The 25,323-nt window shown below is 40.5% G+C and overlaps 1 protein-coding gene across 27 annotated transcripts in view; it reads left to right on the forward strand.

Moving 5' to 3' along the window:
* Positions 1-25,323, forward strand: part of LOC129472117 (myomegalin) — a 239,400-nt gene that overhangs the window by 40,032 nt on the left and 174,045 nt on the right. For all 27 annotated transcript variants that reach the window (XM_063625887.1, XM_063625854.1, XM_063625850.1 and 24 more), the window contains exons 2-3: positions 16,234-16,289; positions 21,847-21,998. In XM_063625887.1, coding sequence (XP_063481957.1) covers positions 16,234-16,289; positions 21,847-21,998 — 208 coding nt within the window. The remainder of the gene's footprint in view (positions 1-16,233; positions 16,290-21,846; positions 21,999-25,323) is intronic.

Consider the following 25,323-nt stretch of genomic DNA (forward strand, 5'->3'; position numbering starts at 1 on the left):
TGAGGAGATCGAGATCCTCCCGGCTAACACAGTGAAACCCCGTCTCTACCAAAAATACAAAAAATTAGCCGGGCGTGGTTGCAGGCGCCTGTAGTCCCAGCTACTTGGGAGGCTGAGGCAGGAGAATGGCCTGAACCTGGGAGGTGGAGCTTGCAGTGAGTCAAGAGATCGCGCCACTGCACTCCAGCCTGGGCAACAGAGCGAGACTCTGTCTTAAAAAAAAAAAAAAAAAAAAAAGGGGGTATCCAAAGGGGGGAACATAGTGAAAAGGTGCTCCACATCACTAGTTATCAGGGAAATGCAAATTAGAACCACAACACCATGCTGCTATATACATATCAGAATGGCTGAAATTAAAAAGATAGAAAATAGCAAATGCTGGCAAGGTGGAACATTTGGAATGTTCACATTTTTTTTTTAACCACTACTCACAATAAGTAATATATTTACATTGCAACCAAGTACACTTACATATGTAACAAAGTTTCTTGTAGCAATACTTTACTATGTGTTTTGCACTCTGATATTTGCTATTCTATTCTTTTTCTTTAAAAATAAAATGTTGGCTCTGATTCACTGAATTTATTCTCCACCTAATGGGTCACAGTTGGGAAAATCCTATAATCACAGATCATGGCTGACATCACAGATCATGGCTGACATCTCAGATCCTTCCTAACTCACAGATCAGATTAGTTCATAAGGCCGGGCACGGTGGCTCACGCTTGTAATCCCAGCACTTTGGGAGGCCGAGGCAGGCGGATCACGAGGTCAGGAGATCGAGACCACGGTGAAACCCCGTCTCTACTAAAAATACAAAAAATTAGCCGGGCGCGGTGGCGGGCGCCTGTAGTCCCAGCTACTCGGAGAGGCTGAGGCAGGAGAATGGCGTGAACCTGGGAGGTGGAGCTTGCAGTGAGCCGAGATTGCGCCACTGCACTCCAGCCCGGGCGACAGAGCGAGACTCCGTCTCAAAAAAGAAAAAAAAAAAAAAAAGATTAGTTCATAAACATTTATTAAAAATTTGAGGGCCGAGTGCAATGGCTCACACCTGAGTCTCAACACTTTGGGAGGCCAAGGCAGGTGGATCACTTGAGGTCAGAAGTTCGAGACCAGTCTGGCCAACGTGCTGAAACCCCATCTCTACTAAAAATACAAAAATTAGCCGGGTGTGGTGGCCTGCACCTGTAATCCCAGCTACTTAGGAGCCTGAGGCAGGAGAATCCCTTGAACCCGGGAGGCGGAGGTTGCAGTGAGCTGAGATTATACTACTGCACTCCAGCCTGGGTGACATAGTGAGACTCTGTCTCGAAAATAAATAAATAAATTTTGAGAGCCCCAAACAGGCCAGACACTGTGCTAGATGCTAAGAATAAAACAATGAATGCAATGAATGAGACTGGGTCTCTGCCTTTGCAGGCTTTACATTCTCATCATCTGTAATTTTAATAGAGAGACACTAAGGCAGAGCTACGCATTGGCTGCTCTGGGTACAAGGTGGATAGGGGATTGAAAGAATAAAAATTAACCATAATTGATAACATTTATTAAGCTTTCATTGTGTGCTAATCTCTTTGAATACTTAATTCACCTAATCCTTACAACCCTATGAGGTAAATGTTATACTCATTTTTAAGAAAAGGAAATTGAACTTTAGAAAGATTAAATAATTTTCCCAGAGTGACACACACAGCTAAGAAAGAAATATAGCCTTGAACTGTTTAATTCCAAAATCTATGCTTTTACTTTATTTTAGCAGAGTTTTATAGGTGACTCAGTTTATGACTTGTTTCTGAAGCTAGCTACTTGCTCAATTTACCCACAAAGGACAAGGTGCTTGATATTTTAGTTCTCAAAGTTAGATGTGCTCTACTCCCAGCTACACATCATCTGCGCCTCTACAGCTCAATGGAAAGGTTCCCCCTACCCGCTGGGGCTGTTACCTGACTGTTGCCAAACTCATTGGTTAAATCATTTGGACAAAGCATGATTGGCTCTGGAATAGCAAATTTTCTATGAATACACTGGCGTTACAAAAAGCTGATTTGGTCACCAGCTTTCAGATTTATTTCCGTGAACAGGGCAAGGGTTGTCAAAAGAATAAGCTCATGGAGCTGATGAAGAACTTGATGATGAGGGGAGGTTTTCTCACCTGGCAGGTCCAGTGTCAACCAGGCAAACAGCTTCTACTGCTCTACATTTTTAGCATCCACCTGTCTGGACTAGCAACTCCCTACACCTTCTTGCTTTAAAGATTATCAGTACTTCAGGATTACTGTTTGTATTAATTTCCTATTGCTGTTGTAACAAATCACCACAAACGCTTTTTTTTTTTTTTTTTTTTTTTTGAGATGGAGTCTCACTCTGTCGCCCAGGCTAGTGTGCAGTGGTGCAATCTTGGCTCACTGCAACCTCCGCCTCCCGGGTTCAAGGGATTCTCCTGCCTCAGCCTCCCAAGTAGATGGGATTACAGGCACATGGCACCACACCCAGCTAATTTTTGTATTTTTAGTAGAGATGGGGTTTCACCATGTTGGCCTGGCTGGTCTGAAACTCCTGACCTCAAGTAATCCACCCGCCTCGGCCTCCCAAAGTGCTGGGATTACAGGCGTGAGCCACTGCGCCTGGCCAAATCACCACAAACTTAGTGGCTTAAAACAATGCAAATATACTGCTTAAAGTTCTGGAGGTCAGAAGTCTGAAATTTGGTTTCCTAGGTTAAAACCAAGGTATCAGCAGGACTGTGCTCCTTCTAGAGGCTTTTAAGGAGAATTTTTTTCCTTGCCCTTCATGGCTTCTAGAGACTGCCCACATTCCGGGTTCATAGCCCCTTCCAGCAATGCCATCACTGGCCTCTGCTTCTATCATCACACCTCCTTTGCTCATTCTGACCCTCCAGTGTCCCTCTTACTAGGACTCTTATGATTACACTGGACCCAACCAGATAATCCAGGATAATCTCCTCATCTCAAAATCTTTAATCACATCAGCAAAGCCCTCTTTTGCTATGGAAAGTGGCATATACATAGGATCTGGGGATTAGGAATGTGGACATTCTTATAAGGCCATTATTTTAGGCTACCACATCGTTCAATGCTGAAAAAGTCATTACTAATTCTCTTCTCCATTTCAGTGGAAGTGTTCTGGGTTCTGGCATATGAGAAAGCTGAGTAAACATCAGGTGAATCATACATGAACCTTATACAACTTCCCTGAACACATAACTCAAGAAAACAGTGAACTAGAAATGTTTAAGGGCAACCTAGAAGACTGAAGGTTAGAAAAGGAAAGCAAATTAGTCTGTTTTGTTTTGTTTTCTATTCCCCTGCAATTTGATTTAATAAAATGTAAGCATTAATTGCATTTGCCTGCTGTATCTGTGAAAATTTGGAAAATGGAAGTAACATTCAAGAAAATTAATGATCTGGTTTCAAAATTTAAGAATTTTGACTTTGTTTCTTTTCTGGAGTACAGCCTTCAGGCAAGACAAGGTGTCCATTTACCACAGCTGTATTGTACTTAACAGATCTCCATTGATAGCTTATTTGAATTTGTTTTTCTCTATATAAATGTTTAGCCTAGAGGAATCAGGGACATTTATTTTTCTTTGAATTCATGGTGAGTCAGTAGAGAGTTCTGTTTACAAAGACATAGTTACAACCAGAGATATATTATGGCCACTGAGGTTAAAATGGTTAAGTGATTTGCTGGTGTTCACACAACTAGTATGTGTTGTACGAAGGCCTAGTTAATTCCAATACCTTTACTTATTATGGTGCTGGTGCTTTGCATGTAACACTTCATATTAGGAAAATGCTTGTTTTCATAATTCTATTATTGAAACATCTTTGGAAGGTGAATTTCCTGTTTAATATTCAGCACTGCTAGCAACTAATTATCCGAATTTTAAGAAGGAAATTCTGCCTTGGCAACTCTGGTCTACTTTTAAATGGGCCTATACTTGGATTTTGGCTTGGGGAATTTTCCAGAATCAATGCTTTCACTCCCACTTGCTTGTTTTCCACATGCTAGATCAGTCTGGACCTGACTTCCCCAACCCCCATTTCTTTCAGCTACATGCTAAGACTTTGTTTAAAATACCTAAAGACTGGGAAGCGGTTGTTTTTGTCTCAGAAAGGATAAGTGACTCCTCATGGTGCCCTCCCCATCCTGGGAGGCTCACCTGACTGTGGCTGAGGGATCATATTTTCTTTTTTCTTTTTTTTTTTTTTTTTGAGACGGAGTCTTTCTCTGTCCCCCAGGCTGGAGTGCAGTGGTGCAATCTCGGCTCACTGCAAGCTCCGCCTCTCGGGTTCACGCCATTCTCCTGCCTCAGCCTCCCGAGTAGCTGGGACTACAGGCGCCCGCCACCACGCCCGGCTAATTTTTTTTTTTGTATTTTTAGTAGAGACGGGGTTTCACCGTATTAGCCAGGATGGTCTCGATCTCCTGACCTCATGATCCGCCTGCCTCGGCCTCCCAAAGTGCTGGGATTGCAGGCTTGAGCCGCCGCACCCGGCCAAGGGATCATATTTTCAAGGCTAGGTGGAGTATCCATCCATTCAGTGGATGCCCCAGGACACTACTTCTATTGAAATCTACCCCCCATTTTATAAATAAAATTCCAAACTGGGCTCAGAACATTCCACAAGTTGTCTCTGGCAAAAATTCAAATAGCATTTAAAGTTAGAAGAAAGTCCAGAATACAAGAGATGTCATATTGACCCAAGGTGGCTCTATGTGATTCTATTTTAAAACACTCAAATGCACTGAGGACTTGTTTTCCTCTGTCTCAGAGCATTTTCTGAGTTCTGTGGCCAGCAAGACAAGCATGATCTGAATTTCTTTTTCTGAACCCTTATGGCTAAAGTGCTAAATTAGTCATAGACTATTTATAATGAATTGTATAATAATAATATTTTATTTTCATAGCACTTTCACAGCCTGTGATTCATCTTTCCTTAGTCTGTCTCATTATCTTCAGTCCTTTTCTTCTTGTTACATTCCACAGAAGCATCTTTCTTTCTTGTTTTTTCCAAGGCCAGTGAGGGAAGAGGTAACTTGCAACTAGTGTCTTCTTACCATGGTCATGGTGGAAAGGATGTAAAGAAGCAATAACTTCTGACATATAGAAAGCATTGACTGGCCGGGCACAGTGGCTTTCGCCTGTAATCCCAGCACTTCGGGAGGCCGAGGCAGGAGGATTACTTGAGGTCAGGAGTTCGAGACCAGCCTGGCCAACATGTTGAAACCCCATCTCTACTAAAAATACAAAAATTAGTGAGCATGGTGGGGGGTGCCTGTAATCCCAGCTAATCGAGAGGCTGAGGCATGAGAATTGCTTGAACCCAGGAAGTGAAGGTTGCAGTGAGCCGAGATCACGGCACTGCACTCCAGCCTGGGTGACAGAGCAAGACTCTGTCGGAAAAAAAAAAAAAAAAGAAAGCATTGACTCACAGAGAGAATTGAATAATTTCTAGCATTTCACACAATTTAAGAATGAAGTTATTTTCCGCTTCATAATGTGGTATATTATCATTCATAATGTAGAATAACGTGCTGTGGATTTACAGTATCTTTTAAATCATTACCCCTAACCCAAAGGATGCAGACTTCCAATTTTTAACTATTATAAATAATACTTGATAAATATCTAGGTGCATAAAGCATCTTCTTCCACAGCATAATTTTTTGAATGATAGGTGTTCAGAAGTAGAATAACTATGTCAACATTTCCAGTTCTTGAAAGTACATTGCAAATTACTTAAAGTTGTAGTCTCATAAGAAGGATATTTCATTCAATTTAAATATCTTTTTCAAGACCTGAATCCCTGTATTGCAAAGGCGGAAACTGAGGCACACCGACATAAAGTAGCATAATCTAGGTGAATCAATAGCAACATTTCCAACTTTTACCCATCTCTAGGGTAAAATGCTTCACCGTTGCTGTTTATCTCTATTACTATCCTGAAACGTTTCCTGAAATGATAATAAACAGAAAATTTTAACATAAGAAAGTAAAAGGTAGATGTAAATTACATCAAAACTATGTATACCTACTAGGATGTCTATTACAAGGACGGAGAAAAGAGAAAATAGATGCCGTGTTTGGTTAGGGGATTATGGGCAACATCCTTTATATGCTGCTTTTAAACTAAGCCAACATAGGTTTTTATTGCAGGAAGAAGTTCACATTTGTGTCTACCAAATGACAACATGTAAAGTTTGGAATTGAGTTGGTTTTAGGTTTTTCTATGTATTACTTGGAGGTTTTCTGTGTATAACTTTCTTGTATTACTTGGAGATTTTCAGGTTACTGGCACACAGGAGCAGCATTATTGTCAGCAGACCCGGGGAGCTGGTTGGAGAGTCATTGCGACTTAATTCACCCTGAGCTAAAATTATTATGAGTGGGCCTTAATATACCAGTTGTTCCCACCTACATATCTAGCCTTGCCTTTGCTGGGATAACTTTGTGTACCCTTCAGAGGTTAGATTCAGAAGTATCTCCTTTTGGAATTATTTTTGGAACCTAGATCTGGGTGTTTTCTGCAGCCAGAACACGCTCTGCCTACTCTGTTGTAGCACGTAGCTAGTTGGTTAACTTGGTATTTTCCATACTCCAAGTTTATCGGCAGAATGAAATGTTTTTGTCTATAAGACTTCGGCATCTAACATTGTTTCTAGCACTTAGAAGGTCATCTATTAAGAGCTTTCCAGAGAACATTCCCCAAAAGGCCGATGGGAGTATCTGTTTGGTGGTTGTCTCCTTATTGTAGAACGGATACAACAGGTTATCAAACTTGACGCCATTATACATTCAGATTGTATTTATCATTGTTTAAGAAATATGCGTCTTGTTTCCTCACTTACGGGAAAAGAAAAAAAAAGAAATACGCAACAAATTCCTATGATCTAGACTTCTTTAATGCTGGACAGATGATAGTCAATGATCTAAAAGTCCTCCCTTCCAGAGACTGACATTCTAGAGGGGTCACTAGGCATGAACATACATCACTGTTATACCTTGACCTGACATAGCCTTAACTCGAATTCACTTCAGTATGCTATAAGCACAGCCATCTTTTGTAGCTCATCTTTCTTCCAGATTTTCCACCCTTAGGATCCGTAATGCTGAAATTATACTTCTTGACCACAGGTCAAGTCTCCCACTTCCTCATTCTTTCTGAATGTTGTTTACCTCGTCATGTATTCCAGTTCCTCAACTCTCTGTATCTTCCAGGCCATCTGCTCTTTATTCACCTCCATACTGAACCTAGACGTCAGGGTCAGCTCTTTGAATCATGTTCTCAACGCTGCTTTAGAATCCCTAACTGCCTTAACAATCTCCCGGCTTGGTAACCCTTAGTCAATTTTATTTTAAAATCCTAGAGGATTCTATGAGTATTGTGTTAGTATGTTATAAAACCGCACTGAGAAGACTCTAGATTCATTCTTGCTAATCCTCAGCAGGTCTATAATGCTGCTGAGAGATTCTCCTCCTCCTCCCAGCTGCTTCTTTCTCCTGCTCCTCCTTCCCTGACTCTTTCTCTTCCTCTAAAAAAATATTCCTCACAACCTTTGATTTCCATAGTGTAAATAAAAGCAAGATGCAAAACTGTTATGTTCAATATTATTTCTATTTGCAGAATTCACACAGGCAAATAAACCGAAGAACAACTAAAGTAAATACATAAAAATCTTTATCAATGTTGCCTTCAGGTGACAGAATTTTAAAAACTATTTTTATTTTTCTCTGTATACTTTTCTCTTTTCCAAAATTTCTACAAGAGGCATGTACTTCTTTTAAAATCATCAAAAATAGACATTGTAAAGAAAAGAAACTGAAAGATTATGTGAATATAAAAGTAGGTGGAAAGGGAAAAAAATCACCTGTTTCTTAACATTCAGTCTAGGGCTCTAGAAAGATTGAGCCAACTGCAATATACTCCAGTGCTTGTGGATATTAGTTGTTAATGAAAACTGAGGATTGCAGGGTGCATTGCCGGGACCAAAAGCAAAATGCAAAAGGTAAGTTTCAGAGGTGGGTGGAGAGACCATACACCATCCCTGGGGTAATGTGACTGAATCCAAAGCAGGTTATTTTCATGTCTTCTTTTGAAAGAGTGATATCTGTGTCTTGGCTGATGCAGGGGAGGTAGAAGAAAATGTATTAGATATTTGGACATGTGACGACCTCAGAAGGCAAAGTGAAGAAAAATAATTACTTACTTATTGAGGGGTTTCTCTGAACCTTGATGGATAGCATCAAGAAAGTAATGTTAGTTTCCTTATTTTCTTTAGGATGAAGACTTAGTGCAGGACCAAAAACAAAGCAAAACAAAGATCCTAAAACTTAAAGAAATTGTTGTGGATGCACAATGATTTTGTAGCTCACTGTAGCTATTGGGGACTTAGCACTCCAGAAAACAGCCTCTCAGAGTGATGGTCACTGTCAGTGAATAGACTTTGAGTGAAGGGTGTAATTGCAGCCTGTACTGGAATAAAGTGGATGTTTCTGTATTGGTGCCAAGTCAGCCCACACTTAGTCAGCATGCAGAAGGAGGCTCACCGTGATGCTCTCTCTCCTCTGGGAGCTTTGCCAATTAAGCATCCTCACTTGCAGAGGTTATAATGATAGATCTTGAGATGAGAAAAAATGATAATTTCACTGTATTATATAATAGTCTTAACGTTCTGCATCTGGGGCTTTTACCCTATTTGCATTTGAATATGTGTTTTTGCAATTCTGGTGCCACATTGTGGGGAGGGTATTTGGCAACATTTGGAACATGGAAAATATATCCAGTGTCTCTCCTTGGCAAGAGGAAAAAAAAACATCTGAGAAGTCTCAGAGCTTGTTCACTAATGCCTTTTCCGCTTTGATTGTTTCCACCACCTTTCCTGCGTTTCAGTTTATTCCCTTGGGTAGGGACAACGCCAAGTGTTATCACAGGAGGGGTTGGAGAAAGCTGTAAATATTCTGAAAAAAGTGGGTTAGAGATACGGAAGTATAAAATGATGGATGACTCACTTTTCACGATAGGACCTATATATATATATTTTTTTTTTTTTTGAGACGGAGTCTCGCTCTGTCACCCAGGCTGGAGTGCAGTGGCGCAATCTCGGCTCACTGCAAGCTCCGCCTCCCGGGTTCACGCCATTCTCCTGCCTCAGCCTCTCCGAGTAGCTGGGACTACAGGCGCCCGCCACCACGCCCGGCTAATTTTTTGTATTTTTAGTAGAGACGGGGTTTCACCGTGGTCTCGATCTCCTGACCTCGTGATCCGCCCGCCTCGGCTTCCCAAAGTGCTGGGATTACAGGCGTGAGCCACCGCGCCCGGCCACGATAGGACCTATATAAAAAGTCACACTAGCCACTTACCTTTTGGGATTTTAATTATTTTGTTACATGGCATCTGTTCCACCAGTACTCAAATACTCAAGTGTAAGCTGTGCCCATCAGGGATAAGTTGATAATCTAAGAAACAAATTTGTGTCAGGGTTTGAGACAAAAATCCCATCTCATTAGCACAGCAAACAGTCTACCCTTCCTTTCGCCTCAGCTTCTCAGGGGTGAGTTCCCTGGAGTCAAGGCAGGTATGAAGGAGGTTCCCGGTAAATGTGTGGTGAGAAATAGGGCATATGGGGAAGAGTAAAAGTTTGGAATCAAATAGATACAGTTTTCAAGTTCAGGTTCTGACACCAACTAGCTGTGCAATCTTGGGCAAATTACTTTATCCTTCCAGGCCCCTTGTTTCCTCATCTGTAAACAGGGATTCTATGACATACTTCACAGGATTCTATGATGACTGAATGAACTGATGTCTAGAAAGTATCAGGTATTCAGTAAATTGCAGAGGTAGCATTGGTGGTGAGTGGTGATGGTTGTCCATGATAATAATATGTTCATTTAATACAAGATTAATATTGAGGAAAATTCCAGTGCAAGAAAACCAGTGGAATTGTAAATTTATGCACCAGCAGTCCACAAATTGTTAACTGTAGATGTTTTTGTTTTTAAGTTGACACTATTTCTAAAATCTTATCATTTATAAATTGTCAGGGCCAGAGCTTCACGTATTAAAAAATAGGCCACTGTTCTTCTCATTCTGACCCTTTCGTGTTTGCCACAGTTGAATATAGCTGTAAATTAAAAATAGGAAAAATGGATATTGGAACATTTGAAAAATTTATTTCATTTGAAACAGAAACCAGCAACTCATGTTAAATGAGCTCCAAGAATATGGGAATTGGAACAGAATCTGCATTTGGTTCAATGCCTTCTCCTGTGAGGACCCCAAGGAAGAACAAACTTAAGCCGTCTTACTGTCATGCCACACATGCCCCTCACTGTTTGAGAGGCCACACCGAGCCAAATCCTTTCCATAGTTCATCTTTTATCAAGGTCATTAATTAGGAAAAGCAATGTAAATTAAATAAAAATACATTATTCAAACTTTTTAAAAATAAGAATTAGCCTTTTGGCAAAAATAGTAAAAAGAAAAAAAGGCGTATATTTTCTGCCACTCTAAACCTCTGGCCTTTTCATTTCTCTGGGTTCTTTTCTAGTTTGTTTCTGTGGATATTTTCACAGTAGTGCAAATCTTAGTCCCTTTCTTGCTGACATTATTTTAAATCATTTTGGGGGCTTCTAAGCTATAGTGTTTGAGGAGGGAGGTGCAGATGAAGAAACAGTTTCATCCTTGGCTTCCCTTCATATTCCCACTTGAGGGTGAGGGCCTGGGGAGGAAGGCTTGAGGAGGGGAAAAGGTAAACAGGAAGTTGGAAGATGTCCTAGGAGGCAGTTTAGGGCTCTTCAGGCTGGGGGGAAGATGGAGCTGGGGTGGTAGAGAAGGGGAACACAAAATGAAAGCCCCCTGAACATACCGTTCATTTTCCTATCATTGGGTCTTTGTTATGTTTCCTTGTGTATTTACACCCATTCTTTAAGACCTAGATTCAGTGTTCTCGGTTTTCTGTAAATTTCCTAGACTGCCCCCCCCAACCACCCTGTCCCAGCCCACTCCCAACCAGGACAAAATTAATTGCTATCTTATTTATGTTCTGAAATCTCTGTTAAATCTAATTTTTCTAATAATTATCTCTCTGAATCATGTGCCTGCTTCCCTCAACAGATTCTGAGTACTTTAACCACAGGCTATATATACTTTTTCACCTTTGTATTTCCAGTACCTGGCATATAAGCAACTTCTCAATAAATGTTTACAAAATAGAATTATAAAACCCCTAAAAATAGCAATGAAGGCCCAGGTTTTCGCTCTAGGTATTGCTATAGCAGATTGTTTTTTCTCCTTCTGAATTTTTGTTCATAATAATAAAAAAAAAAACATAAAAAGAAGCTTGAAAGCTAGAAAATGCCTCTGGGAGACGGCCCTGGTCTCCAGGCTTAGAAATGTTAAGCAAGGGTGGTGGTTAGTGATGAAGTAGGAGGGCCAGACTATGTGGTTCTCAGAACAAACTAAATATATGTGATTGGCCTGAAGAGAGGGCCTGAAAATCACCATTCCTTTGGGAGTTTAGACACTCATATGGGAATAAATAACCTTAGGTTAATTATTTTAGTAGGTGAGACTGGAGAGAAGAAAGTAACGGAGCCTAGACAGTCATCAGTACCTTAGAAATAGTTTTAGTGGTGATTTTGGTCCTAGAATACAAATACCTCATACTGTTCAAAGACTCATAGAACCTGCTTTATAATGATGATTACCATCTTGTCATTGCTTTTGAATGAGATGATTCATTCATATGATCTGTTGCTCCTCACAGTCCACAAATTAGACAGGGTAAAATACAAGAAAATAATACCAGAGATAACAGTTTACGGAGGAAGGTCTATACCTGCCTTATAGAAAATATCTCTCTCTGCAGGCTCCTAAGCAAGAAGAAACCCAAGTGTCTACCCCTCCCCACAATGTTATGAGAAACTAGACTAGTGGAACCAATGAGATGCTTGAATCTTGAAAGGAGCTATATCAGTGACCAGTTTCAAGTAAAGCAAAATTGAGTGTTTTGGATAACCCTGGCCATAAATGAAACTACCATTCTTAGAAAATTACTGGAAGAAATCATCACAGGACAGTTTGAGAATGTCAAAATATCAGGGGGTGGCAGATGGCCATCAGAGAAACAATTGTTTCCTGATCATTCTCAACTTAATCACCCTGGAAAGCCATAGAAAAACCAAGTAATATGGGATATTGAATGTTGAGGTATTATTTGAGTCTAATATCTTAATAGCTACTTATCAGCAACTCAAGAAAATATGAGTGATATACCATGCAGAAATCAAGCAGGTGAACAGCTTGTCAGTAGGTTGTACTTAGAAAATGTTTGGTACTTCCGAAAGCAAAATAATGTCCTGGTGAGAATACTAATATATGTGGTTTTAGTGGAATTGGTATTGTCATTAGCAGATTGATGACGTAGGGAGAAAGACAAGGTAAGACATTGAGGAAAAGTATAGTTCATTTATACAGAAAAAGCAAAATTTTAAGTGAAAGCATCGTGGGAGAAAGATTATATATGGAAATGCAGGAGAGCTAAAAGTGGCCTGGTGAACCACATATTAGCTGAGCATGAGTCATTCATGGATTGATATTTTAAAAAACTAGAGACACTTGAATTTGAGAAACTAGGACAAGGATATAAAATTTTTTTCTGAACTTTGGTAATATGAAAGAATGTACCAACATATATTACTATTTGTGTGTGTGTGTGTGTGTGTGTGTGTGTCCATGCTTGGAGTCTGTCTCTACCATACCCCAATTCTCCTTGCACTTTGGTTTATCAAATGTTTTCACAAATTGCAACCCCTTAGACTTATACTCTGTGTTTCTTCACTCTGAGCCCCTTCCCTTGGGGAGCATCAGATTCCTTTCTAACTTGTGGAGCAGCTGAGTGAGCCCCTTTCTCTGGCAATAAGAGAGGGAACTTGAGCTGTTAATAGAGCTAAAGTGATTTCTTAAAAATCTCCTGAGACACAGCGAGTATGCTTATTAACTCAGTACCCATCTAAAATGACCTCTCTAGCCTTCCAGTTATTGATTCATATCGGGCAGGCAGTGTGCTCAGAGTGGGTGTGGGTGACGCGGGAGGGGTGAGGGGTCTGGTAGGGCTGATATGTATTGCTGTGTTGTAGCTTGCTCTTGACCTATAATGTGCAATCTGCAGAGCAGAGAAGATTGAGTGAGATCATGTCTGGAAGGTACCCTGGATCCTTGGACAGTATTAAAATGGGTTTTATGTTTAAGCATCTATTAGAATAGAATTGCATAATTACTGCAAGGAACCTTAGAAATTCATGTCCTTCTTTTATAAATATTAGAGAAAACCAACGCCCAGAGAGGTGAAAGTGACATACAAGCCAATATAGTAGCGTGTTGCCACAAACTAATTAATTGTATGTCGAAGCCAATGGGTTTCTCAAGACTGTGTCTTAATAAAGCAGAAATGAAATTCTGTCTGCACTTGGTCTGTACTGGGGTAACAGCATCAGAAGCCTGCAAGATGCCAGGCAAGTATCATAATTAAGTGAATGAGGGACGACAAGGACAGGGAGTGGCAGGGACTGTGGCAAACTGGAAAACACATCCCTGTCCTGTGTAAAGGGGGCAAGTTATCCCGCTGTGTGCGAAGGCAGGCCCCCTGTTGGTAGACCCACTCATTTCCCAAGAGCAGTTAGAAATGGGTCAAACTTGTGTGGGCTAAATAAAACATGTCGGATGGGCTGAGTTTGGCCCGAGGGTTGACCTTGTTCCTGACAGCAGATGCAGCCACCTTTGTCTGTGGACTAGGCAGAAATGCTCAGTGAGTAGCAGCAGCTAATTATAAATTTTCTCCCCATAAATTTTTTTAAGACATTGTTCTGGTTGATGGTTTTGACATCCTTCTCCTATTTTACCTCCACAGAGGGGAGTGCATACGTAGTACATTCCTCTTTGGCATTGTTTACTCTCAGGGAAAGCTTTTAAGGAGGAGAAGGGAAAGAGGCAGGGGGCCTGGAAGGATCACAAGCTGGTGATCTACTTTTGGATATGAAATAATTGTCAGGTGGCATGTGTAGCCCAATGTACCCTGTCTGGTATTTTCATGTCCATCTGGGACTTAACAAAGTGAAGATTTCTGCCAAGATCCAGCCCTGAGGCAGGGAAGAAAAAACCACCAATTTCCAAGCAAATGCCAAGTCCTCCTCTGCCTCCCTGTGAATATCTTCTGGCTTTTAAAAAGAGAAGTCCTGTAGGCTGGGCGCAGTGGCTCATGCCTGTAATCTCTGCACTTTGGGAGGCCGAGGCAGGCAGATCACCTGAGGTCAGGAGTTCGAGACCAGCCTGACCAACACGGAGAAACCCCGTCTCTACTAAAAATACAAAATTAGCCAGGCATGGTGGCAGGCGCCTGTAATCCCCGCTACTTGGGAGGCTGGGGCAGGAGAATCGCTTGAATCTGGGAGGCAGAGGTTGTGGTGAGCGGAGATCGTGCCATGCACTCCAGCCTAGGCAACAAAAGCAAAACTCTGTCTCAAAAAAAAAAAAAAAAAAAAAGACAGAGAGAGAGAAGTCCTCTAAATCTCTGTTTACAGAATTCTTGAGAGCCCCCAGGAGTTTAAAGTGGAAATGTTAATAACACCATGATTCAGTAGCAAGAGGTGTATCTGTTCAGCATAGTAAATAACACCATCCCTAGCAGAGAGGGGACAATAGCTCAAAATAAGCTACCTATTGAAAGCATCTTTCTGTAGGATTATTGCAATCATCTGTTTCTGACATCCCCATCAGACAGTCAGTTGTCAAGACATTAGCCAGCCCCCCTTTAAAACATTAGTCACTGAGTCCGTCTGTCTTTTTGATTCACAAGACTCTAGTGGCTAAATGCCTCTCCATGTCCTGAAAGGCTTCAAACAGTCCGCGCCCCCTGCCCAGTCTTCCCATTACTTCCCTGACCTCACTTCCTACTGCTCACCACGTGCTCACTGCGCCCAGCCACTAACTAGTATGCTCCCTCTTATGGGCCTTTGCATTTTACGTTCTCTGCTTAGAAGACTCTTTCCCTAGAGACCCCCATGCCTATCCTTATGGCTTCATAGAGCAGCCTTGTCTACTGAAAATTGCAATCCCCTCTACCACCTCCTACCTCCAGCTCTCCCTGTCCACATTCTCCACTTTTCTTTTTTATATAAGCACTTGTTCCCAACTGCTACTATACAATTTATTTATTTGTCTCCCCTTACTGTAAAAATTCCATGAGTGCAGGGATTTTTGTCTGTTTTGCTCACTGCTACATCTGTGAAGCTTACAACAGTGGGCTTGACAAGTATTTGTTGAATACATTTTGAGCTATTGTCCCCTCTCTGCTAGGGATGGTGTTATTTACTATGCTGAACAGATACACCTCTTGCTACTGAATCATGGTGTTATTAACATTTCCACTCATAAACTTTGTCTGTTTTTCAAGGTTTCTGTGTCAATTCTACTTTCTAAACATATCTTAAATTTTTAAAATTTCCCCTTTGTTAGACCATCACAACCTCCTATTTGGAATATAGACTCTCACCGTCCATTTTTGCCCCTCCACAGTCTCACTGTGTAGAGCCAGAATGCAGCTAGAATGACCTATCTAAAATATAAATCTGATCATTACCATTCTTTCCTTAATTTAAAATCCTTCATTGATTTCCCATAGCTTTTCACATTAGACTCAGTAGCCTTACCCCATACCACAAGATCCTGCGTGGCCTGGTTGCAACATTGGCTTTCTTTGTTCCTCTAACAGGCCAGAGTCCTTTCTGACTCAGGGCCTTTGCTGTTCTCTCATGATGGAACGCTCTTCCACTCCCATTCTCCCATTCTACACCTGGTTGACATCCTCCCATCTACGTTTTAATGTTCCTTTCCCTGAGTTTCTCTGAGTCCCTGTGCTAGTTAAGTTCCCTCTGCATTTTCCTTCACAACATTTACTACAATAGTAGTTAATACTTGTGAAATTATTTAATGGCTGGCTCTCATTACTTATTGAGAATAGGAACTCTTCTGTGGTGTTTGCCTTTGTATCCCCAGCACTTGACACGGTCCCTGATACATAATAGAAGCTTAGTAAACACTTGCAGAGAGATAAATAGAAATGACAAATAGGTCGGTGTCTTCTCCTGGATCCCTGGGATGGGAGCCTTGTGGGGTAGTATCTCATTAATTAATGATGTGTTTGCCTCCACAGAGATTATTTTGCGGAGGATGACGGGGAGATGGTACCCAGAACGAGTCACACAGCAGGTAAGGATGCTGTGGGCCTTGCCTTGTTAAATTCTTTGTTTCTTTTGTTTATTCATTTGTTTTTCTTTTGAGACAGGGTCTCACTCTCTCACTATGGACGTAGTGCAGTGGTGTGATCATAGCTCACTGCAACCTCAGACTCCTGGGGTCAAGCTATCCTTTTACCTCAGCCTCCTGAGTAGCTGGGACTACAGACATATGCCTAACTTTTAATATTTTTTTTTTTAAGAGATGGGAGTCTTGCTATGTTGCTCAGGCTGGTTTCGAATGTCTGACCTGAAGCAATACACCCACTCCAGCTTTCCAAAGTGTGTGGGAGAAATTGGCACTTGGCCAATTCTTGGTTTTCTATTGATCATAATTCTCTTGAATTATGGCCTCTTTAATTTCCTCATGGCAATATCTTCAAACTTTTGTGACTTTCCAAATTTGCACATACTACTGTAGCAATTTCACACTGAGAATTATAAGCTAGCTATAATTCTGTGTATTGAGAAGCAGCATAGCACAGTAAATCATTACAGAAACTTATGTGAATTCTTCATATTTTTAATGATTCTGTAATTGCAAGACTAAACTCACTTGTACAATGATTAAAATAAATTATGTTACTAAAATGAAATCTTTATCTTAATACACAATTAAAATGGGTACAATAGGCCGGGTGCGGTGGCTCACGCCTGTAATCCCAGCACTTTGGGAGGCTGAGGCGGGCGGATCACCTGAGGTCAGGAGTTCAAGACCAGGCTAGCCAATATGGTGAAACCCCATCTCTACCAAAAATACAAAAATTAGCTGGGCATGGTGGCCCACGCCTGTAATCCCAGCTACACAGAAGGCTGAGGCAGCAGAATCTCTTGAACCCAGGAAGCAGAGATTGCAGTGAGCTGAGATCATGGCACTGTACTCCAGCCTGGGTGATAGAGCAGACTCAGTCTCAAAAAAATAAAATAAAAATAAAATAAATAGGCCGGGCGCGGTGGCTCACGCCTGTAATCCCAGCACTTTGGGAGGCCGAAGTGGGAGGATCACAAGGTCAGGAGATCGAGACCATCCTGGCTAACACGGTGAAATCCCATCTCTACTAAAAATACAAAAAATTACCCAGGCGTGGTGGCGGGCACCTGTAGTCCCAGCTACGCGGGAGGCTGAGGCAGGAGAATGGCGTGAACCCCAGGGGGCGGAGCCTGCAGTGAGCCGAGATCGCGCCACTGCACTCCAGCCTGGGTGAAAGAGCGAGACTCCGTCTCAAAAAAAAAAAAATAATAAATAAATAAATAAATAAAATAAAATAAATAAATAAAATGGGTATAATAATAATGTTAATCTCATAGGTGAGATTGAGAAAAACTTTTAGTACAGAGGCTATCAAGGAATAAGCACTCAGTATCTTATCTATTGTTAATATTAATGTATTCCTAACAACAGCACAATTATTACTGCACTAACATTAGCCAGAGATCCACCTGAACTGCAAAACCAAAGAGAAGATAACATTCTTTTGGGGTCTATTTTCCACAAAACTTGTTCTCAGCCTGAGGGTTTTACCTCCTTGCTAAGTTCTTTGCCTTTTTCATAACAGCCTGGAAGCACAGATTGTTTATATGCACAATTTGGAAAAAAGTTTTTAATTTGAATAAGTTAAGAATTTCAGAGTCACTTAAAATTAGTATTTGAAATGTGTGTTAAATCCACAAATTCCAAGGGTTACTGTGCTCAACATTTTAAATGTCAGTATTCTACATTTTGAGGCAAAAATTGAAGGACTAGGGCAAAAATGTGAGGGGAGTTGATAAAATGCTTACTACATATAATACATGTGGCAAGGTGCTTTTATTATTTTATTTAATCCATATAACAGCTCTATAAAGCAGATATTATTACCCCTGTTTTTACAGAGGCAATATATCAGCAAAATGAAGAGATTTGCCTAAATTCCCACAATTAGCAAGTGGTCAGGATTCAAATCCAAGCCTCAAGGCATGGCTCTTTCTATCATATCCACCAATCTAACTGTAATGTATTGTTATTCTATTTTATCAAATTATCTTCCCCTTAGTAGTATATTTAATTTCACCTAAATGTGGAAGAAATTGTTTTTTCTAATTACATTTATTTATTTATTTATTTTTGAGACAGAGTCTTGCTCTGTCACCCAGGCTGGAGTGCAGTGGTGACATCTTGGCTCACTGCAACCTCCGCCTCCCAGGTTCACGCAATTCTCCTGCCTCAGCCTCTCGAGTAGCTGGGAATACATGTGCCTGCCACCACGCCTGGCTAATTTTTGTAGTTTTGGTAGAGATGGGGTTTTGCCATGTTGGCCAGGCTGGTCTTGAACTCCTGACCTCAAGTGATCCACCTGCCTCAACCACCCAAAAAACTGGGATTACAGGTGTGAGCCACCATGCCCAGCCTCTAATTACTTTTAATTAAAAATTTTGCATTTACGTAGAAATATTCAGAATATCACCAAAACAGGTGCGATGTCATCATAATTATTGTATTATTATTATTTGCTATCACAGAGTAGTATACAACTAACAGAACAATTATATTGGGTAAGCTGCATGAAAAACAATTGAAGAGGGAAAAATAATATCTCCATATATATATAATTGATTTGTACTATGCACTAAGAAAGCCTGCTTTAAATTTCTGTTCTAGTTTAAACCCCAAAACAGTACTAGGCAAGGTTAGTGGCTATTGAAAATATCATTAAGGACAGGGTTATCTAAAGACACACTGGATACTACATTAATTTTGCAAAAATAAAAAGACAGTATACAGTGTTCAGTTTAAAAACAAATCATATGATCCTACATTTCAGTTTTTTTCTTTGAAATCAGTGGTGTAATGGGGAGTTAAATACTTTTAGGCAAAAAACAAACACACACACACTCACACAAAAACAAATTAAAAAACAAAAGCCTCTTTTAAAACCATTCTATTGACTATCATCATTTTTTTCTTCACCCTTTTCATCTTTCTATTCACCAGTGTCTTTCCAGTCCTTTTTTTCTTTTCTTCTTTTTTCTTTTTCCAGTTTTTCCAACTTCCCTTTTCCCTTCATCAGACTTTCTTTTATCCCAGAATACAGCAATAGCTTTTATATCTATAATCTTAAAAGCCTTTCTTTCCTCAAGGCTGTATATTATCTGCAGCAGTAATTCTTCATTTCTTTCATTTCTCTCAGTTTTCTTACAACATTGCCAGTGAATTAGCCAAGATGTTCTCCTGTGCTCTTTGGTGAAATTTTCAGAACAAAACAAGAAAAAGGAGATCCCTTTGGTACATTAAAATCCTGGAACTTCTTTCTTCTCTCTCTTTCTCTCTCTCTCTCTGTCTCTTTCTCTCTCTCTTTCTCTCTCTCTCTCTCTCGTTTCCTTGCAGAGAGAATATAGGTTTTTGTTTCTTTCTTATAATGGGCCTGTTCACCTTTACCCTGTCTTCAAATTTTTTCTTTCTCTTTAGCAGAAATGAATTTCCATCTTTTCTGAACATAAAAAAGAATTCTAAGAAATTGACTGAAGCATCTGGGTGCTTTTTCTTGGGCTCCTTCTGGCAAGTTGGCAGAACGAAGGAAAGAAGGCAGGGAAGGAGGGAGAGAGGAGGGAAAGAAGGAAGGAAGGAAGGAAGGAAGGAAGGAAGGAAGGAAGGAAGGAAGGAAGGAAGGGAGGGAGGGAGGGAGGGAGGGAGGGAGGGAGGGAGGGGAAGGGGAGGGGAGGGGAGGGGAGGGGAGGGAAGGAAGGAGGCAGGCAGAGAGGTAGGGGGAAAAGAGAAAAAAAAAGAAAGAAAGGAAGAAAGGAAGGAAGGGAGAGAGTGAGAAAGAGAGAAAGAAAAAGAGATAGGAAGAAAAGCATGCAATGGCATTTTGCCTCTTACTCCCTTGAATCTCCTTTCCCCAAGTGTCTAGTTAACTTTTCCTCAGCGAGGCAGTCACCCAGTACCTGTTTTGCTCTTACTTGCCCTGACACTGTCTGTAGCGCTTAATGCTTTGCCATGATTGTCTTCTTTCTTATTTAAAAAATAGTTCCATAATAAAAGTTCATTATTTCCTTCTGTCAGCCAAGAAAGTATGTAGCTTTCTATGTTTCCTACCTGTCTGTAACTCCAACCCTGCCCCAACATGAGGTCCTCTGTGTACTTTGTTTGACAGAGGCTCTGATTTCTCATTCTTTAACAGTGTTACTTCTCAAAAGCAAGCATAGGGTTAATTACAGCTTAGACTCCACTAGGTTCTCCCAAAGCAATGCTTCCATTGGTTAATGGAGTGATTGAGTCTCTGCCTCTTTACCTGTTTTCCCCACTCAGACCTATTGCAATCCCTTTAATTGCTAAAATAACACAATAGTAGCATCCTGCTAAGAAAGACAGATGGAGAAAATAGGGGATTGGTTCTGCTACTTTTTAGCAATGTGATCTTGGTCAAGCAAACTTTCTGAACCTTTACTTATTCATCAGTAAAATGGACTTAATAATCACTTATGTCTATTTCACTGATTGCAGTGACTTCATAAATGAAATAATTCATGTGAAAGTATTTTGTAACATGTAATGCCCTTTAAATATGTTGGCTGTTATAATTGTTACTATTACTAAATAGTACCCTGAAAAACTCTCCATAGAGATAGTTTGCTAGTAGCTTGGTTCTTTCCTTTAGACTGTTTTGGTTACCTTTTGTTATGTGACAAACCATCCCAAAACTTAGTGACTTAAAACAGGGGTCAGTAGCAAACTACAGCCCATGGACCTACAGCCAGTTTTTATAAGTAAAGATTTATAGCCACACAGTCACGCTCATTCATTTACAGATGGTGTCTGCTCTGTGTTACAGGGTAGAGTTGAGTACCTGTGCCAGAGATGATATGACCCACAGGCCTAAAACACTGTCTGGTCCTTTAAGAAAAAGTCTGCCCACACCTGGCTTAAAACAACAATGATTTATTATTTCTCACAATTCTGTTTTGGCAAACTGGGCATTATCGCTGCTGGTCTCACTTGGGATCACTAAACTGGCTGCAACTTTCTGATGGCTTGACTGAGACTGAAGGTCTCAGACAGCCTTGCTCACATGTCTGGCAGGTGGTGACTGTCAGCTGGGGCATCCTCACTTCCCTGAACAGCCTTTTCTTCTCCAGTGGAGTAGACTGACTTCTTCACAGCATGGTTGTCTTGGGATGCTAATAAGGCAAGAGCAGAAATTCAAGGCCTCTCAAAGCTAGTCTCTGGAACTCATACAGTAGCATTTATATCATATTCTGCCAATCAAGGCAAGCCACTTTGCCAACCCAGATTCAAGAGTTGGGGAAATAGGCTCTGCTTCTTAATGGCAGGAGTATCAAATTGCAAAGGCATATGGACCCAAACTAGTTTGATTCACTGGGGATGGCTATTAATGTGATCTACCACAGACTACTTTATGTAAACTGTTTCTATGTGGCCTAGATTGAGTTTGTATTTTGCAGAAACTGAATTCTGCTGGAATGTACCAGTCAGAATGATCCTAGTGCCATTATTATATAAACCTTTTTTTGTTGTTGTTCTGTTTCATTGACAGCTTTTCTTAGTGACACTAAAGATCGAGGCCCTCCAGTGCAGTCACAGATCTGGAGAAGTGGTGAAAAGGTTCCCTTTGTGCAGACATATTCCTTGAGAGCATTTGAGAAACCCCCTCAGGTACAGACCCAGGCTCTTCGAGACTTTGAGAAGGTAAGCCATGTGAGTGGATAATTGTTATCCCAATTAGAAGCAGTACTATGGAATAGTGATGCCTGATAAAAATATGACCCATGGATTGGTCTGGATTATGGATGGTATTATCATTATGGTGTCTCTTTCAAGAGCATGTACCAATAAACATATGTTCTGTCAGCTGTGTGCTGGGGGGTGTGGTTTATGGACCCTTGCCTGTACAGCAGTCCCCCCTTCCGATGCTTCAAACTGCATAGTACTGAACCCTATATTTACTATGTTTTTTTCCATACATACATACTTATGATAAAGTTTAATTTATAAATTAAGTGTTAATGAGACTAACAATAGTTAACAATAACATAGAACAATTATAACAATATACCAGCATTACTACTCTTGCACTTTTACATTGTTAAGTAAAATAGGAGTTACTTGAACACAAGCGCTGTGATACTGCAACAATCTGATAACCCAGACAGTACCGAGTGACTAACTGGTGGGCGATACATACAGCCTGGATGTGCTGGACAAAGGGATGATTCAAGGGTGAGATAGAGTGGACAGCATGAGATTTCATCATGCTGCTCAGAACAATGTGCAATTTAAAATTTATGAGTTGTTCATTTCTGGAATTTTCTATTTAATACTTTCAGACTGTGGTTGACTGTGGGTAACTGACACCATGGAAAGCAAAACTGTGGATAAGGGGGGACTAACTGTACCAGTAAATGCTGCCTCATCACCTATACCCTTGGTTTACTTCTCAGATAAATTCAGGAAGTTTAAATGGCATTCTGAGAATCGGTAGCTGCAACATAGTGAGCCCAGGAGTCCCGGTCCAGAAGCTAGTATTATATTCTCTGTTGCTAGCTTGGACCTCTCTCGATATCTAGGAATTGTCTGCAGTGTGCGGTGGCACAGTAACAACCATTTGTTTCTCAACAAGAATCTGATAATGTTGCTTGAACCTCCTGAACCAGTGCTGCATGCTCTGCTTCTTCATATGTTTGTCCTTAGATTTGACCAAAAACAATAACTGATCATGTAATACAGATTCCCAAGCTCCCTGTGAGCTGGGTTGATCCCGGGAAGTCTGTACAAGAGAACATGTCTACTGGGATTTAAATAGCCCAGAAACAGGGAGCCAGAATTTCTTATACTCTTGTGCTCTAAAAAAAAAAAAAAAAAAAAAGAAAGAAAGAAATAGCTCTTTGGTGCCCCCTCAGGGATACCCAGCGAGCAGGTCCCACATAAGTAATGTGTAAATAGTCTGTAAGATACTGGGGTTTCTCTCATTCTGGAATTAGAATTGATAACTTTTGACAGAAAAAATAAGTAAAAATCTAATCTCAAAAAATTCTATGTTGACATGTGTTTACCCCATCTTCCCTCAATTTGTAAGTAGAAATATTTCACCAATACTTTCTGTACCTCCTACCAGATATTTCTGTGGGCAAATAATATGCACCGTATAACATGTGCCTAAGAATTAACAGCCTATTCTTCAAATTTTTTGCTCAGCATTCTCATGTATACTGTGTGTATGTTTTTTTAAAGACATGGAGAGTTTGCATGATAATTAAGAGGCTTTTGAAGACTAAACCTCTGAACAGCTGTGTGGTGCTGGTGGGGGGAGCAAGGATGCTAACACCCCAACCCCCTCCTTTTTTTGTTTTTTTTTTTGGATCTGCTGTGATGCAGAAAGAGCGAGCAGAGCTGCAGAGCTCCTCAAAACTGTGTGGGGTGCTCTCCAAAGGACAGCCAGCCTGCATGTTCCTTTTTGTTGAGAGATGACTGGAAATATAGAAATGAGGGGTGTCACCTCCACTGAAGGAATGAGTGGCAGATATAAGGCCCAAAGTCCTTTTCTCTTAGAGTTTAGTCCTTATTTCTCAATGCTGTGAAGCACTGACAGAAACTATTTCTCTTAGTCCTTATTTCTCAATGCTGGGAAGCACTGACAGAAACCAAGCTAAGATGCAGGGAAAAGGCCAATAAGAGATAGTTTAAATCTCTCCCTGCTATGTGTCAAATAAAAAGTAAATAAAGAGGCTACAACCCACTTCAGGCTTGATCAGAAAGTCATTGCTGGTAAATCATGCAGTGTTGTGTCACACGTTTGTTCATTTTTATATCCCTTCATCCATCCTGTGGACTCTGAATGACAGCACCTAAAATACAAAACGCCTCCATGAAAGGGTTTAAAAATTAGAGAAAACATTGGTTAGAAAAAACATAGGAGAGATAGGAACACATTCCAGTGCCCTACCCTAAAAATGGTAAAATACTAAATAACATGCTATTTTCTGTAAAGTTTAAAATATGCATTCGGTAGCCTTGGGCTATAGGATAGGTAGCAGTACTCAGAGAGAGGAAGGGACATGCTAAATGTTTTTGCCAGAGTAGGGTCGACTCCTCCAGGGCTTAAAGACAAAGGGATACAGGCCTGGAAGGAGCAGCCAGGACTCCCTTCTTATTTCATTTATCCATGCAACAAACACGTGATCACATTAAATGAGATACTTTGGTTCCTGCCCTTAGATAGTTATAGTCTATTTGGAAGTACAGACATTGCATTAAATACAATATAGCATGGCAAGTGCTTTCATAGAGATAAGGACAGTACACTCTGAGATCTTGAGAGAAAATGTCTACTTTTATTAAAGGAGTAGGGAAAGGCCTCTTACCAGAGGACGTTTCTCCTGGGGGCTTCACGTTGAGCAAGGTCTCCAAAGCTGAGTTAGATTTTACTAGTCAGAGAAGTAGAGCATACTATTCCAGACAGGGGAGATTTGGGGGAAGGAAGAGAGATATGTTCAAATAAGAGACTGGACTATAGAGAGGTAAGAAAAGGAGAGTTAGAACAGGAGAGAAGTAATATTAAAAGTACTCAATCTGTCAAAAGTAATTATAATTGTTCAGTAATGCAGTTACCTCTAAAATATTTGCTAATGTAGGAAATTCTAGAGAAAAAAGGCCGTTTGATTACAGAGAAAGAGATAACAGACTAAAAATGCAAATACTGGCACATTATGGAACCAAAACATAATTAGTCAATTAACAAGTGAAAATGACAATTATCATTTATGTTGGTGCAGAAAAAAGGGACAAAGAAGGCAACATTTCGCACATACAACAGTGTTTCTTTTCTTTCATTCTCCACTCACAACCAACAGCATGGTTGTATGTGTATACAAACTCCAATTGTATGTTTGTCAGGTTGAGGTCAATAGGTATTACATTCCATGATGAAAGGAGGGCATTGCTTAGCATATATGCTTCATTTGTATTTTTGAATGAGTGATTTAATTAATTTCCCAACCTTACCGACTTCGTTATA

This window comes from Symphalangus syndactylus, chromosome 12, assembly GCF_028878055.3.
Source record: "Symphalangus syndactylus isolate Jambi chromosome 12, NHGRI_mSymSyn1-v2.1_pri, whole genome shotgun sequence".
NCBI classification, from domain to species: domain Eukaryota; kingdom Metazoa; phylum Chordata; class Mammalia; order Primates; family Hylobatidae; genus Symphalangus; species Symphalangus syndactylus.